The 18637-nt window shown below is 31.9% G+C and overlaps 1 protein-coding gene across 1 annotated transcript in view; it reads left to right on the top strand.

The window, feature by feature from the left end:
- The window catches only part of Dach2 (dachshund family transcription factor 2), a 572822-nt gene that overhangs the window by 542906 nt on the left and 11279 nt on the right, over positions 1 to 18637 (top strand). Inside the window, exons 9-12 of the mRNA XM_026789035.1 lie at positions 9687 to 9835; positions 9960 to 10107; positions 13157 to 13303; positions 14476 to 14541. Coding sequence (XP_026644836.1) covers positions 9687 to 9835; positions 9960 to 10107; positions 13157 to 13303; positions 14476 to 14541 — 510 coding nt within the window. The remainder of the gene's footprint in view (positions 1 to 9686; positions 9836 to 9959; positions 10108 to 13156; positions 13304 to 14475; positions 14542 to 18637) is intronic.

Below are 18637 nucleotides of genomic sequence, written 5' to 3'. Positions count from 1 at the left end.
TTTTGATGGGGATTGCATTGAATCTATAGATTGCTTTTGGTAGAATTGCCATTTTTACTATGTTGATCCTCCCAATCCAAGAGCATGGGAGATCCTTCCATTTTCTATGCACCCCATTTTTTAATTGGATGATTTGATGGCCATTTTCTTGAGTTCTTTGTATATTCTGGAGATCAGCCCTCTGTCTAATGTGGGGTTGGTAAAGATCTTTTCCCATTCTATCGACTGTCGTTTTGTCTTGTTTACCATGTCCTTTGCTTTACAGAAATTTTTCAGTTTCAGGAAGTCCCAATTGTTAATTTTTTTCTCAGTGTCTGTGCTACTGGGGTTATATTTAGGAAGTGGTCTCCTGTGCCAATGCATTCAAGTGTACTTCCCACTTTCTGTTCTATGAGGTTCGGTGTGATTGGCTTTATATTGAGGTGTTTGATTCATTTGGACTTGAGTTTTGTGCATGGCGATAGATATGATGCTATTTTCATTCTATATATTGATATCCAGGTATGCCAGCACCATTTGTTGAATATGCTTTCTTTTTTCCACTTTGTATTTTTTTTGCTTATTTGTCAAAAATCAGGTGTTTGTAGGTGTGTTTATTGATATTTGTGTCTTCAATTATGTTTCATTGATCCTCCTGTCTGTTTTATGCATATACCAGGCTGTTTTCAGTACTGTAGCTCTGTAGTAGAGTTATATCCAAGAAAATATGTCCATTTTACAGCTCAGTATTTTGTAAAACTGTGATTTTCATACCAGCCACATTAATATGAAGTTGATGTTTATAAGAAATGTATCTTTCCAGGAATAACCCCAGACTTATTAAATCAGATACACATAGACTAAAGAATAAACTTTTGAAAAACCTCAATGGTATTTTTATGCACTATAAAGATCGAGAACCACTACTGTAAGGTGTTTCATTATAACTTACTACTCCTTTGTGTCTTCCACTGAGCCACTCTACACATATAGTCACTGAAAGGAAAAAACCCAAAGATTTTAAACTCAACATCTGTATGCTGAGTTGGAGAAACGAGGTCCTCTTAATTTGTGACAGATTAAAATGGAAATTTTCCCTAGTTAAAGAAATGACTAAATAGCTCCTGGTAGAGATGCAATATTGGAAACCTGCTTTACATCCTCTATAGGCAGACAGATTATTGAACCCTCACCTCAGTAAAGCTAAAAGCAAGTCTAAATTGCAGCCCTCAGTTCATTTTACAGATATGTCAAAATGACAAAATAATATTCTAATACAATATAATATACCTATATTATATAATATATAATAAAAATACTTATCATCCACATCACCTAGGCTAAATATATTTCTTAAAATGACTTTTTACATCTTACCTTTAATCTAATTCTTTCTCAATTTTTCCAGTTTATGATGTAGGTGTTTGTATTATTTTTCCTTGCTCATGAAATAGTATCCTCTTTGCAATCTTTTACACATGATAGTCTGTTTTTTTTTTTCTGGAAAAGGACCTTATGTATGTTTAACATTCTGCTTGCTTGGTTATATAAAAAATGTGTGCCTTTTCTGAAACTGCAGACCAAATAGTAGTCTTTATTTGAGACTACTTTACATTTTGTAAATTACGTATTTGAAAACAAGTTAGTCAGGTTTTTTGTTTATGAAATATACTAGATAATATAAGAGACAATGAGAAATCACATTTGTGGGTCAGAAAAACATGTTTTACTTCTTTTTCTGTTTGGTTGTTGTTCAAAGAATGCAATATGTAGCACAAGTTCAATAACATTATGCTAAACATTCTGATACCCTTGAAAGCTTTTTTTAAAACTCCAATTATCACTTTAGTTATAAAATAATTGTTTTTTAAAAAAGATGAGGCTAGACCAGAATTATTCCATGTCCATTCATTCTTCCTTCCTCTTACCGCATACCTGTGTAACATTTATAAAATTATATATTCATGTACAAACTTGTCTTTTAAAGTGGACTTGAACTGTTGATGGCTTTAAGATAACCATTCAACATAGTTAGTCACTGTAAGGATACAGCATAGTTTTTAATCTACAAACTAGGGGAGGCAATGGTCGTCAAAGTATAATAACAGTAATAATAATAACATTGACAGTAAACTGGCAAGAGGTCTGATCTCATAGAGATTATTTTGGTGAGATGAATTTTATTGTATAGTAAGTGACAACAAACTGTACAGGAAGAAAAGTATATTAAATGGACAGTGATAGAGTATATTTTGAATGTTAAGTAGAGTGGACATAATACCTTTAACTTGCAAGGTGATGTTGATCAAAGAATAAAGGCTACCACCACAATTTAAATGCATACTCAAAAACATACTTTGTACAGGACTTTGTTAGTGTTAAGTCATCAATTTGAAATTTTTTTATTAAGCTTATTAAATGCTAGTAGATATTTGAGGAAGAAAAGAAGATGAAGTTAATTCCCATTCATTGAGTTTTCCCTGTATAAATCTAGAACATATTCTCAACCAGTATTTATGGTTGGTGTTGTTATTCTTATTTATTATTTTTTTATTTTCATGTAAAGAAATGGATTCCATTACAGCCTCTTTATCACTTTGAGTTCTATTCAACTCCCCCACTCTGTTTGTAACACCATGTTTGCGATAGTGTGTGTGAAGAGGAAAAAGGGTGATCCACGGTGCTTTATGGGTCATTTTGTAGTATTCTTGGTCTCTACCACTAGATGACAGTAGCAATCTCCTTAATGTTCACTCCCTTGTCTCCAAGTTAATGTGTCTTCACACTTGTTGCCAAATGTCATCTAAGATGCAAAATGGCCCTGGATCAGAACAACTCAACTCTGTACCCTCAACCTTTCATGAAAGATGAAGCAAAGCCAATCTCACACAATTACAGTCTAGAAAATTTATTTCTAGATAGGCTATGTGAGAAATTGTAAATCTGTAGGTGATCAAATACATTACTATAGTCTCCTGTAACACTTTTGGAAATATTTAATCATTCTATCATCTATTTTTAAAAGCATTCAGATTTCATTACTTAGAATCTAGCATTGGCCAAAAACTTTACAAGTATGAATTCATTTACCCATAGAACAATTATAATAGGCAGTTGCACTATTTACCTAACATTACCATTGAGGAAACAGAGGCATACACATAAGTTTCCCAGAATCTTTCAAATGATACAGGCAAGGTTCAAGCCATACAGTTTTCAACACTGAAGTATTTTCCCCCAGTCTTTGCCTCTTTAGTATGTCCTCTCTTTCCTATGTCAACATGCAATATATGTTAATATTTAGGACTACATTAAAAAAATTAACTAACACATAATTACTGTATATATCCATAAAGTACAATTTGAAATTTTAATGTTTGTGCAATTGTAACAATTAAATTAGAATGATTATTATTATTTTAAAAACTCTGAATGGTTCTGTTTTAAACCATTTAATAAATGAAGAAGGAATTCATAAAAGGCTAATCATGGTTTTAGTAAAAGGTTTTTTCGTGGAACATTTTTAGACATATCCATATTAAAATTTGTTATCTAAAAATCTTATTTCAAAAGAAACCTTGCAGTGCATCTCACAGCCCTTATGTTAAGGAAATCTGTTTTCCATTTTTTAGTCCAGTGTTTTACCAATATGCATCAGGAATTTTTTTTCACACACCTAATCTCCAGTAGAATGTAATTCTGAGGAGAGACAGTGTGAACACTTTTCAATTAGAATAAACATAGGTATTTCTCTTATTTGTTCAATGCTACTGATCTCTTTTTTAAACATTCCTATTGGCAGTTAACAATATATCCTGCACTGTTCCTGCTCAGTTGTTCATTCTGTAACATAGTTTCTATTTGTTCCAAAATATATGTTATCTCCTTAATGAAAAGGACTAAATATAATTTTTCCAAGACTTTTATTAGGCATAGTATCTGTTCTTGACAAGAAGCTTTATTTGCAAGAGGATTTAATTATAATTCTTTGTTTGGAAAGCCAATTTTCTAAACTAAGGATCCAAACCATACAGGGATTATACTTAGTTTGTATTTTGTTACATCTCTGTTGCGCAGATTGTTGGCCCTTCCTTCCTTTGCCTCTGGATTTCTGTTTCCATTTCTCTGTAGCATTTTATTTACTGTACATAGATAAATGTAACAATATGAAGATCATTTTTTTCTTTTTCACATTACATAATGGCAGCACTTGAAGTTATTGTTTAGCTGAGACTATGAGTGTTTCTTTGTGTTCATGCAGGTCACATCATTACAAAGCAGTTCAGCATTTTGCTGCTGTGATTGTTCTTCAGTTTGGAAAAGGGAAGCAGGTGTCTTGCTTGTGCTGATTGTAGCAGTAATGATATCAAAAAAGAGAGTCCCACGGGCCAGCTGTATTTAGGGAAAAGCTCTCAAATCAAATAATGGAGTATAATTTATTTGTTAAAGAATAAAACTGCATTTATTGGTGCCTGCATTTTTCTAGTGTTCAGTGAGTCTGCTGGGTTCAGTTTTTTTTTCCTGTGTCACAATTGTCAATTTCCAGAGGAAACACTTAAGTCTATGAAAGTCAGAGAATAAACATAGCAGTCATATCAAACAGCTGTAGCAGCCTTGACTTAAATTTCAAAGGGACATTTCTATTAGGAGCATTTGCCATATATATCCTTTTAATTCTATACATAACTTTCTTTTCAACTTTTACTTCTATTCATCTTGGCTCGAAAGAAAAAATAAAATAAACAGCTTGTTCTCTAAGTTGATTCCAAAGTGCTATTATAAAGTATTGCAGGTTCAACAAACAGGCTCAATTAAAAGCTGCCCCCACTTTGCTTCAATAAATGGTGAGTTTGCCCATGTCCTTGGGTAGAAGCTGTTGTTCTGTTTTACACTTGCACTTTATACCACTTTTTATAAGCGATGATGTTTTTTTTTAATCTAAACATTTTTCATGCAATCCTTTTAAATGAAAATATTCAACAAAATCCCTTCTAGGACTTACAGAGAGATGATCTTAAGTTCCAATCTGTGTTTGTAGCACTTATCTGTTTTTAATTTCATTGTCAATTAGGTTTACACAAGCTTATCTAGTACATTTCTACACAGCAGTGTATTTATTCAGACAGAGAAAAATAGATGACATTCAGTTATCAAGGCCTATTGCATGACTGAAATCAACTTCCTATGCATCTCTTAGTCATTTTTCATAGCACACGATTGAAGTCAGGGAAAAAATCCTAAAGAATAGTTTGACAGTTTCCACTCATGTACACTAAAACATAATATACTTCTACTAGATTTGGGCTATTACAGACCTTAACATGCAATGTGACCTTGATCTGAAAAGCATGTTTGGTTAGCCCAGAAACTTAATCATAAGAAGTCATAAGTAGAATCCTTCTTCTTTACTGCCCTTTTTCTTGGACCAGAAAATTTATTGCTTGTGGGACAGGTAGGATATGAACAATGGTCCAAATAGAGTCCAGGGTTATCTCATCTGTGGGGAAACTGCTGCTGAAAATCGATGTGACCTCTGCTACACTGTCAACCCAGTTCCCACCCTCTGTGTCCTATTTGGCTTTTGGTAGAAGCTTAGATCTGTGTGCTGTCTCTATGTGTCTCTCTTGGGCCAGATTATCAAAATGAATCATTGCCTGCATACCTCTTATATTTCTATTTATTTTCCTGGAGTTGACTAGGTCTGATGAAATATGATTCTTTTTGCATTTGATCTTCACTGCAGCAAGCAGAACCTAATTCAGCTGTGTCTATATCTTTAAAGAAGAGTAATACTATTTTGAAACTTCAATCTACTGCACAGTAACATTAAAAACTATAGACCATGCAACCTGTCTTCATAATCAATAGCAATTTTCCTTTCAGCCAATTTAATAGTATTTCTTTCATCTTCAAAGAGAAGATGTCTAGTGAGTTTTTAACATACTTATGATTTTGTTTTATGCATGTTGAATATATAGCTTTCCTTTTCAAAAAGAATGCCTCTCAAATTCTCACTACTGAAGGTATCAGTTTGCATTGAGTGATATATGACAAGAAATCCATTAACTGTTAACTCTGTCACTAACAAAATAGTTATTCAGGGAATATTGTCTCTGAATCAGCTCTGGGTGCAGCAGTTGCTTCTTAAAGAATAACTGGTGTATATAAATTTGACTTTGATTTATAATCTTCAATGTAGAGATGTAGAAATTCTCTAGTTATTGTACATACTGAGAAAATTTATGAAGTCTTCCTTTCACTCATTTCCTGTACCCATGTGAAGAAGACAAATATATGGATAAACAGACAAATGAAGAACACTTCTTACCTAGTTTTGCAGTTTATTTAAATGCATTAATGATGCTTGCTGAGATGGGTTTTAAGATTTAGGCATTTTATTTTTGTCAGAAATTATTTCAAATGTAACATGCTTGTGAGTGGAGATTACATAATTCATAATAATTTGCTCATCACTGCATGAATAAGAATAATTGTTTACAAGTTCCGTAACTACCATCAAAGGATTCATGAGACAAGAAGAGGGTAGAAGAGAGAAAAGGAGGAAAGTAATACAGAGAGAGAGGAGGGAGGGATTGAGATTCAATGTGATGTTTAGATTATTTGGACATGGTAGTGTATGCCTGCACTCACAGCTCTTCAGGACTCATGAATCTGAATCAGGAAGATGGGACTCTGGAGAACCTCTGGAACTACATACGCAAGCCCTATCTTAAAAATCTACAAAGACCTTAGGGTTAATTTTATCCATTTATTTCTTTGTTTTTATTTTTATTTTTTTTTGAGAGAGGATTTCTCTGTGTAACAGTTCTGGCTGTCCTGAAACTCACTTTGTAGACCAAAATAGCATCACAGAGATCTGCTTGCATCTGCCTCCAAACTGCTGGGATGAAAGGCATATGCTACCACCTCCCCAAAATTTTAATGATTCATATGGAAATACAAACAAAAGGTGCTGTAGAAAACATGCATCATGTAACTATAATTAAAATGATCCTTGTAAAGTTTTTTTTAAATAAAAAACACTCTCTGGAAAGATAAATGTTATAACTTTTGGTAAAAATATTAATAGGATACTTTGGATTTTATCAAAATCTTTGATATCATATTAGATTTCAAATAAGTGAAAACTTTATAATTTATTAGTGTTATTCTTTCATTACTTTATTTTGAGAAACATTTTTGTAACTTTTTTTAATAGATTATTTTCTCATACGATACATCCCAACCACAGTTTCCCCTGCCTCCACTCTTCCCAGCTCCTCCCCATCTCCCCTCTCCCCAGATCTACTTAACTTCCCGTTTGTTTGAGAAAAGAGTGGGACAACTAAATACCATAAAAGAAAATATAACAAAACAAAGCAAAATCCCTCACACCAAGACTGGACAAGGTAACCAGACAGGAGAAAGAGTCTGAAGAACAGACAAAAGAGTTAGACACACTTGCCTCCATTCTTAAGAGTTCCACAAAATACAAAGCTAACTGTCATAATATATATGCAGAGGACCTGTTGAAGACCTATGCACACCTGTGCTTCCCTCTTCAAACTCTGAGCTCATGTGAGCCCTGCTTAGTGATTTTGTGGATTATGGTCTCCTAGTGTCTTCCATCACCTTTGACTGTGTGTCTCTGCACCTGATCCCTTCTGCTGCTGGAGAAAGCCTCTCTGATGACAACTGGAAAAGGCACAGATCTACAGATGTATGAGTATAGCAGAATATTATTAGGAATTATTGACTTTTAATTTATTATTTATTTATTTTTGCCAGTTCTGTTTGGTTATACCCTAAGTCTATGGTCTATGCAATCTTCAGTTCTTAACAATCCAGGCATCATAGGGCATGGATTCCCTCTCATGAAATGAGCCTCTAGTTAAAGCAAGAAATGGTTTAGCTTCCACACATTCTGCACCGCTATTGCCCCAGTTCATCCTGTAGGCAAGACAGATTGCAGATCGATAATTTGTGGCTGGGCTAGTATCCAGGATTCTCCTTCTGTATCCTGCAAATTACCTTCCCATGCCAGAGACTAGAACATAGGGCTGAAGGCTTCATGCAGGCTCGACTGATGGAGATTTTTCAGGTGGACGGGGGTATATGGGGATAGGATGGGAGGTATCAGGTGTGGTGGGCATAGATAGACAGAGAGAGTGCAAGGAAAGACAGGTGCAATTGGGGACAGTGTAGAAACACCATGAAGTGGAAATTTCCTGGAATCTATTAGGGTGACCCTAGTAATGATGCTTCGAAATGGAGGATATGGAGTCTTAAGTGGAAATATTTTATAGCTAGGCAAGACTTCCCATGGTTGGCCAAGTTGCATGGTGGAGTTGTTGACTGATTCAATTCATAACTAGTTTGTTTTATTGTTTAGTGAATCTATTTCAAATATATTTACTAGCAGACTTTTTTACAATCAAAGATACTCATATTTTTCAAAGTTTCTTCATTTCATTACTGAAATACAGAAATTTCAATGCATAGATTAACTGAACTCTTATGATTCTTCTTTTAAACTTTAATGCCAAAATACTAGTAACTGAGTTTTGTTGAATCCCAAGGTTATATCCCTGGGAACATTTACTTGAAATAAAAAAGTTGCCATTCCCAAGTATAGAGGAAACCACTGCATAGTTCATGCAAGTCATATAAGAAATTGTTAACCATAATTAATATTGATAGCCAAATTGTTAGGCTCTCATGAAAAAAGAAATTCCTATTATTGCTAGATATCTGTCTTAAACAATTCTAAAATACCTTATTTAAGATTCTATTAATGTCTTAGTATCTGAAACTAAGAGATAATGTCAGTTAAGTGCCCAGGACATGTAAAAGAAGATTCTTTAAAAATAAAAAGTGAGTAGTTCCAGGACAGGCTCCAAAGCCACAGAGAAACCCTGTCTCGAAAAACCAAAAAATAAAATAAAATAAAATAAAATAAAACATAAAAAAATAAAATAAATAAAAAAGAAGTGAGAATAGATAGGATTTGCAGATTTCTTACAGGAAATAATATTCAAAAATAGAATTAACACTGAAAAATGCCCAATTTCAAGCAAGTAGATAATATCTTCTTAAAAGTTGATATATTTACATAAACAAATTTTTATTACCTAGCATTGAAAAGTAAAAATCATTACACATGTATAAATATAAAAATGTGATGCTAAAGTAAAATTACCTTAAGAAAAATACTAAATATTGTATAATTCTATTTGTGTGAAATGTCAAGAAAAGAGAAATCTTTAATGACAGAGTAGAACAATCATTACCAAGGAACAGACTGCAAATAGAGACTATCTGCAAATACTTGTGAAGAATATTGTGGAAAAATTGAGATGTTTTAAAATGGATTTGTTGTCATGCTTAAAAAATTGTACAAAATTACTAAAAATTAAAATTATATTTAAAATATAGTAATTTTATTGCTTGCAAATTACACATCAATTAAGGCTTTAAAATAATGATAATGTATTCATAGATAGATTCATAGTGCTGAAAGAAATAGATACCAACTTATACATCTGTTGGTAGCAATCTGGTTCTCTAGTTGATGGATATGACATAATTTGAGTACTCATAATTTAGTTTTAAAATGAAAATCATTATATATGTCTATTAGAAATAAGTTGGTGAAATATTTGGATTGCCAGTTTGTGAACCATCTGACATTAATTTTATCCTTACAGAAGAAGTACCACCTCAAATTCCACTGATGAAATCACCCATGGACAAGATCCAGTTGGCTCCTGGACAGGCATTGTCCCCTGGATTCCCTGGACCATTCATTTTTGCTGATAATCTATCCTCCGTGGAGACACTGTTGACCAACATTCAGGTCAACAATATTTCTATAAACAAAATAAATGTAATAGAAGACATTAGCACCTATATAAATTATATCCTATTTGAGATTTTAAAACAGATAAGATGAACTGCATGCCATTTTCTGTATATGACAGGGTCTGCTGAAAGTGGCTTTGGATAACGCTCGCATCCAGGAGAAGCAGATTCAGCAAGAAAAGAAGGAACTTCGAATAGAACTCTACAGAGAAAGAGAAATTAGAGAAAAGCTGGAGAGACAACTTGCAGTTGAGCTTCAAAGCAGAAGTAAGTCGAACAAGTTAAATTAAATGGTGAATATTATATTGAAAATGATTTTCTTACTTATAAAAACATATCCTAGGATAGCTTATAATTGCTAAAAATGAATAACATACTTAACAAACAGCGGTAACTAAGTCACATACTAATAAGATTTTCTCTAAGAGATAATAAGCGACATTTGTATTTGAGACTAGTTACAGATTTGAAAACATACATTGCTATGATATTCTCATAATCTGATAAATTATATCTAGGCATAGATATTGTCACCTGGTCTTATGTGTAAAATATTTACTCTTCCATAGTCAGGGTGCTATATTCTGTAATTATAAAGTAAATGAAACTCAGTCTCTCCCTTGGAAGAATTTACATTGTATAAGCCTAACACAGTCAGACAATTCTAAAACAAAGTGACAAGAATGATCATGCAAAATCTGTTTGGTATCAAAGAGATTAATTTAGCTTGTTGAAATTGTATACTGTTAAAAGAATATCTTTTGAAGTTGATGCCTTAATCTGAGCCTTAAAGAATCAGTACTCAAAAATAAAAAGGGCATGCAAACATTCAGTTTGAAGCATTGTGTATTCATTAGTATAGGCATGGAAACAAAGAAAAAACTTTATACACAAGCAAAAGTATACACTTTGATTTTTGAGTGCCGTTGATTCTAATGAATTGCATGGTGAGAAATGATGCAGAGAGATAGGAGTACAAGTGAAATTATGAAGAGTTTTAACTGTGTAAATGATGAACTTTAATTTTACCTTGAAAACAATGGAATGTATCAAAAGTTAAGCAAAGGAAAAATCTGGTTTAATTACTGTTGTATGGTTCACTCTAAAGATGGGGTAATTCTTTTTCAATTTTATTATTGAGAATTTAATATAATTACAACATTTCTCTAAAGCCTCCCCTATAACCAACCCTCCACAGTTTCATTCTAATTCATGACTTTATTTTTCCCTAATTGTTATTGTGTACATATAAGTATAGGTGTATACATATATATTCCTAAATATACCCTGTTCTATCTGCATGTTACTCGTTGGCACTGAACAACCAATTTATGTGCTCTTCCGTGGGTAAGACTTCCTCTCACACTTCCATCTTTTCTTAGTTACATACTTATTTGAAGCTTCCTGAGTTTTTCCTCATTCACTTTGGGCATGCCCAATGTCCTTGTTCAGCTCTTTTGGGCAGTCAGTTGATGAGACGTTAAGGGTGTAGCTTTTGATATTACTAGGAGACACACTCTCACAGAAAACTCTCTGATCCTCTGATTAGGATGTATGTGAGACTGAAAGCAAGGAAAATATTCCAAATAGCTTTATCTCGTGCAAACAGTATTAATTAGGATTAAACTAACATAACAGAAGTATATGGAGACAAAAAGAGGATATTAGAGGAATACTTAATTATTCAACATAGAATTAATTTTATAAGTATAAGTTGTATACAGCAAAGTGCATAAACTAGGATAGTTTATTTGAATGCCACACAAACTTTCAAATTAACTTTTATAAGTAATTCCCAAATCTTTACATTTACCATAAAACACAAAAGAGCAGCAAAATATATAACACCAATTTCAGTTACTTACCATTCCCTGAGAACACTAAAGTGAGTGGTAGAGTTGAACTGTGGAAACGGAGACACAAGTGGGAGAAAGACATTTCATGTAGATATTTCACATTCCAATTATTTACCAAGAAAGTCTATAATACTCATAATTCCATGTATTAAAATAGAAATGAATTTTCCTTATCTAGGTTTATGTGTTCTCTGAAGAGCCAAAGACCATTTAACAAAAAAAAATATACTACCAGACATGAGAAGTCATCTTTTGAAATGGTGGTCCTACTTTGTAAAACAGCTAGTAGGTTTAAATTCCAGTACAAATTCCTTCATATCTCAAAAATAGTTTCCTTCTATACAGTGGAGATTGTAGTATTTTCCCAGCAGAGGTGTTATCTTTTCACAGATATTGGTAGATTGATCATTACAAAATATTGCTAACATAATAGGTTTAAATAAATCATTTTCATTTATGTATTTTAAAATGTAGCCTCTTGAAAATACAAGAAACTATATATTATTATTCACCACATAAGAAATAACAATTTTACACTGAAACAAAAGATAGGATCTTCTTAAAAATTATTTTAACTATGGAATATAAGTTCAGCACTGATTTTAATGGACTACTTTTTCTGATGGAAATAATTTGTTATTGCTGCATTTTAATAATCATGTGAATGCAATTAGAGTAGCAAAATAAATTCATATTCAAACATACTTAGATATCTTTAATAAGATCCAAAAGACACAATATTTTCTGTCATTGTCTCAAAAATTTACTTTTCATGTTAGATTTGAAGTTTCTCTTTGAGATAGAAAGCCTGAGAACTAAGCTAGAACTTAGTTCGCTCTTCTTTATCCTTCTTGCTTACCAGAGGCTTCATATGCACTTTTATAGATTGCTCATGTAGTCACTCCTGAAAGTTTTTCTCACTAATATATATATGAGTTTGTGAGTCTGTGTGTAGGAAGGGAAGGAACAAGGGAGAGAAACATAATTATTTAAATGAATAGCCATTTGTCTCTTTAATTGGTAACATTTCAGTTTTAAAGAATAAAACAATACTTCATAAATATTTACTTTTTTGAATTTTGAAATATGACTAACAATAGTATTTTATTTCTTCAGAGAATTATAAAATGTGTTATAGTATTAAATGATGTAGTATGGTGTTAAACAATAATTCTCCAGGGAAATTGCCAACACTGTATAGATGGATATGTACGAGATAGCACACATATTAGAAATGTGAAAGTAACAATAAGTAAATGGTGTTATTCAACTACAGTCTACAAAACACCAAATGCACCGGTGAAGACTGGGACCAAAAGAAGCTAATCGTATGTTAGCTGCTATATTTATGGCTCTCTGATATTGTACTTGTAACTATATACAATGTATACTTGTATTATGAAATTCAGAAATAATACTGCATTTAGCACACATTTGTAAACTACTTTCCCACATTTTAGATACAATGCAAAAACGTCTGAAAAAGGAGAAAAAAGCTAAGAGGAAACTTCAGGAAGCCTTGGAGTTCGAATCAAAGCGCCGAGAGCAAGTGGAGCAAGCACTGAAACAAGCTACAGCTAGCGACAGTGGTCTGAGGATGTTGAAAGGTAATTTCTGATTTTCACTTGAAAGGCACACAAATGAAAACCTGAACTAAGAGAGAGACGATGAATATGGCTTTGTCAAGAAATATAATTTTATGTCACGCGTTATAAGTCATGAAACAAACCAAAATAACCCTTTCTCTGGGAGGTAGAAGAAAAAAAATGTAGGTGGAGATTTAATGCCAAATGTATCAATAATGAGGTCCTCAAGGAGAATCAGTTTGAAATGAAATTCTAACTGCATCCTTGAAGATTCTACTTAAAGGGATGTAAAGTGGTGCATGAATCAAGGGATGGTAATTCAAAATTTTCCAGTTTTAAGTCAAGATTCTTGTTAATCACATAAGATTTCTTTAGTTGATTCAGACACAATGTGAATTAAATTTTCAAGTAACCTCCTCCACATAAACGTTTTACAATATAATCACTAGATTCTGTAAATTATTTGAGCACAATCATAACACATTTATTCATCCACTCATATAAAACTACAAATCACTATGTGAATATTGGTTTCACTTGCACTTAACATAAGCCAATATCATTCACTATCATAACTTCCATAGGGGAAATACACTATAATGATGGATTGCTTTGATTTAGTCAATTGTATCTATCATAATTTTTGTTGTCCTGTCATTAGAGTGTGCTATCTGAATAGTTTTAGAGGCTTTGTTTCTCCTTTTATATAGACATTTATTTTCCTAGAATACATCTTTAGATTGTCAAGTGATAAAAAATATTTTTCCATGTACTTGGCCATTACTATGTACATTATTAACTACATAATTCAATTATAGTATGTAAACTTCCTTCCTAGCATTAGCAATAGAAATGCCAAAAGAAAGAAAGGAAATGGAAGGGGAAAACTAAACAAAGCAAAAACTACGTATATACTCACATACAACAACAACATCATAATTAATGAAAAAGGAGACTGAATTTGAAGGAAACAAAGAAAGAGTATATGTGGAGGACAGAATGTGAAGGCAGCAAATATATATATATATATATAACAAAAATAAGAGAGACAATGTTTGCAAAAATAAATAATACTGCTCAGAATCTTGTGTTATGTATAGTTATGTATAGTATCAAAATATTGTCTACCTGCAATTTCTTTTTAGACAGAAAACAAAGAATTGTACCTTAATCCTGAATGCCAATTCTTTCAGATACGGGAATTCCAGATATTGAAATAGAAAACAATGAGACTCCTCATGACAGTGCTGCCATGCAAGGTACAATAAATAACATTGTCCTTACTATAAGTGTGCAATGTGTGCTCCATGGAAGCAGGGTGGCAAAAATTTCTATGTTAATAGATTTCATTCAGATAAAATAAAGATAATCCTTTATACTCTGACCTAATTAACAATCTACAATGATCTTCATTTGAGAAAAACATATGATATGACTTTAAAAGTCCTAACAGTGCAATTACTTAGGAATTTCATAGATATAATGTGAGCAAAGTTCTCCCAGGTTTACTACTGACAGGATACATATTTAGATATTATTTACATCTAAAAGAAACATTTCATAAGCATAATGTAAATGTGACATTTATTTCACTGCTTTTGTGTTTGTAAACACTACAAGTGGACCTGTTTATTATAGTTTCTTTATTTTTGTGATGCCTTTAGATGACAGAAATAACATTTTTCCTACTCTGAGATAAGTAGATTTTGAATTGTCATCAGTTTATTTTATTTTCACATAACAAACAACAGTTATGTTTTTCAAGTGTGATCAACGTAGTCACATAAGTAAAAATGAATTCATTCCATATTCATTAAAAAGCTTTTTCATATTAATTTATGTCTAAAGAAGCATACATTTTATATTGACTTTTTTCCAAACATATTTTTACTAAGTTCATTAAAAATAGCAGAATCAGATGTAATATTGTAAGTATTGTGGTAATTTATTTTAAAACAAGAAAACTGATCATTTCAAAAATAAAAAAATAAAATTTCTTAGTATCTGTGATGAACATTGTACATATATAAGAAAATACAGTAATTTAATAATTACTCATTAGATACAATATAGACTTTTAAACTACATCAAATGTCATTCACAATAAATATGTGAAAATGTTGAAAAGTATCCATTCTCTTATCTTTTAGTCCCACATTTAAGTACATGATAAAATTCCCATTATTACTTTAGGAAAACCTAAAGTGAATATCTTATGTTAAAATTATAGTAGAATCTCAACATATCAAACAGAGAATTTTAGACCATGCATGGTGAACACACCTTTAATTCTAGCATGCATGAATTAGAGGCAGGTGAATATCTATGACTTTCAGGCCAGGCTGCTCTCCATTGTGAGTCCCAGGGCAGCCAGCACTACATAGGTAGATCCTGTCTTCAAAAACAAAAGATTTTGTTAGAAAAAAAATTTTCTTAGAGGAATACATATCTGAAATTATGAACAAAATCAATCAAAAATATAGTTAGCAAAGTAAACACTAATAATTGCATAAGATCCTTAATCATTTAGCCTATCATTTTAAGTATTCACAATTGAAAGATTAATTTTATCTTCATTAATAATCTTTAGAAACTATTTAATGCCTGTTTACAGTTTTTACAACATATTAGGTACTTGTATATTATATAATATCTAAATATATGTTCAATATGAACTTTTTGTAAATATGTATTTTTTTCTAAATATACATCATATAATTTACATAAAAAACATGAAGTGTAAATTTAGCCATTATGTTCTAGTCTTGCTAATAGTTTTGGTTTTTGTATGCTATAGTTTCTTTTTTATTTGCCTTGAACTGCTTACATATTTTCACATTCCTGCCCTACTCACTTTTGTAGGTTGGAAGATCACTTTCTCTCTTTGTGAGAATCAATTCATTCATGCCAATGCAATGCCATTGCCAAAATAATCTCCATCACAGGAAACAGCTCAGGCTTCATTGATGTTCTTTCTCTTCCTATTGTTGATAGCTCTGCTGGTTAGAAATCTATCGTTAACCTAGTGCTCTCTCTTTGAAATTCAATAAGTTGCACCATGACATCTTCTTAAGAATATATAAAGGGAACTTGATAAAAAGATTGTATAACCATTGTTAGAAGCAAAGAAATCATATCTAGTTTTACCGTAGTGTCCACATAAATGTGAATGAAGACAAACTACTCAGGATAATTATACCTTTTATAAGTTTCATCAGCTTATTTTATTTCTAAAACACTTTGTTGTTTGACAAAATAGATAGCACACGTAGACAATCTCAGTTAAAAGAATTTAGAATTTTGTATTTCTGCAGTCTATAATCATACCTCCACCTAAAGGTTTTAAGGTGGTCAACAATGTGTAAAGTACTCACTCTGATGATTATGTCCGCAGTCTCAGGAGCTGAATTTTTGAGAGGAGCATATGACCAAATGTGGTCCAATTCAAGATCTTCTAACTCAGCTGGGGACCTGTAAGACAGCATATCAACTATCTTATCAGTCAATCTCTACTTCACATAAAATAAACATACCAGGTGTCATTAAGTGTACCTTCAGATCAATGATTTTTGCAAATGACCTTTAAGTGGCATTTGTGTGGTGCATTTTTGCTGATAAAGGCAAACTAAATTAGCACAAGTACAAGTGAGCTGATAAAAACTAAAACTGAACAGCAGTACCATTAGCTAACAAAGTAATATTTTTTCTTTACTGCGTTCTGCCATTTAGTTATTATCCTATTGGAAATCTAATTATAATCCTTTTACTCCCCAGTCAAACTTCACAGTTTTTGCAAGCTTAGCACTGACAAGTGATTTCATTATATTTGATTGCCCATGCCCAGATTGACTTCACTTCACTTGGAGACCTAAAAGCCCTCTCAGTTTCTCAGATTCCCTGTTTGCACATTACTGCAACCGTTCCTGTAATTAATTAGCATGAACAGCAGTAACATGAACTGCTGAACAGAAAACAACATCATTTTATGATCACAGGGAGACTTCTCCTTTTCCTTGTTTATACTTTAGTTAACTTTTGTATGACCATATTTCATTGTTAAGAGTAACTGGTAGAGTTGATGGTGCAAGTTTCTTAAATTTTAAAACAATGATATCATTATCATCTTAATAATAATAAGGAAAACACACACATAATATGAAACTACTAAATTTTAATTAAAAGCAGGTAGTATATATGAACTTTAGTAATAAAATAAAGCAATAAAAATTAATTCAGAAAAGAGATCATAAGAATGTGCAAGGGCATAGTGAGCCACTGTGTCTGCGCTGGACACTTCATTAGTTTGCATAAAAAGAAAACAGCAGAATATGCTAAGGGCTGATGTTTGTTAAGTGAGATGCCCCTATGAATAATTTTCACATTTTCTAACTTCATATTGGTTTGTATAAGATGTTTGAACAGCAAAATGTTTTTATTCTGATATTTGTCTCTAATGCAAAGGAATTCTCAATAATTTCCTTTCAGTTGTGACCAACACCACTAGCAGATATTAAGTTCAGAATATTTACCAAAATTAAAAATGTTATGTTAAAAATAAGCTTATTATATTTTTTCAAAGTAGTTTTAGCTCAAAAACATGAAACCTAGAAGTTTCTTCAGAACAGGCACTCACCATTGAATGATACAAAATTTATGATTTCTTCTAAATAGTGTACTCTACGATGACAATGACAACTTAAAAAGCAAAGTACATTTGACAGAAAAAGTGGAATGTACAATTTTAACTTTTACATCTTGAAAGAACATTGCTTACAACATATTTAGACCTTGTACATTATATATCAAAATATATCTTCAATATGAACTTTTTAGAAATGTGTATTTTTTTCTAAATATGCATCATATATATTCTTACCCAATCACAAATTCAACTTAAACAGTATTTATCTTTCCTGAAACTTATTATATTTTCTGTTTGTTATTTATATACTTAGAGTATAAGTAAATATAACCATTGCTACAAATGGTTAAAGGTACATACTGATAATTACCAGAAAAATTTCCCTCATTGTAGAACTGTGGTTGCACAATTTAGTGCAATGGTAAGAAAATTGATGGTATGACTATAAAACACAATAAGACAAGAAAGATTTCTTATGAATTCTTATCATGCATGTATGATTTCTAAAATAGCAAAGAATTTATCTAATAAAGGTCTTTAATAAGTCCCAAACACAGTGTCTTCTCAGTATCTCTTTAGAAATTTTACTGCTTCTTGCTTTAATCCCATCAATTAATTCCCTTCATGTGATGTCTTCTACTGCGTTGGTGTGCACAATCTCTCTAATGCTGTCTATAAACAGTGGACATATACTCTCTTATAGAGGTGTTTAA

This window comes from Microtus ochrogaster, unplaced genomic scaffold, assembly GCF_000317375.1.
Source record: "Microtus ochrogaster isolate Prairie Vole_2 unplaced genomic scaffold, MicOch1.0 UNK13, whole genome shotgun sequence".
Classification (NCBI taxonomy): Eukaryota; Metazoa; Chordata; class Mammalia; order Rodentia; family Cricetidae; genus Microtus; species Microtus ochrogaster.
Note: the sequence above shows the minus strand (reverse complement) of the source record. Positions and strands in the feature narration are given on the sequence as shown.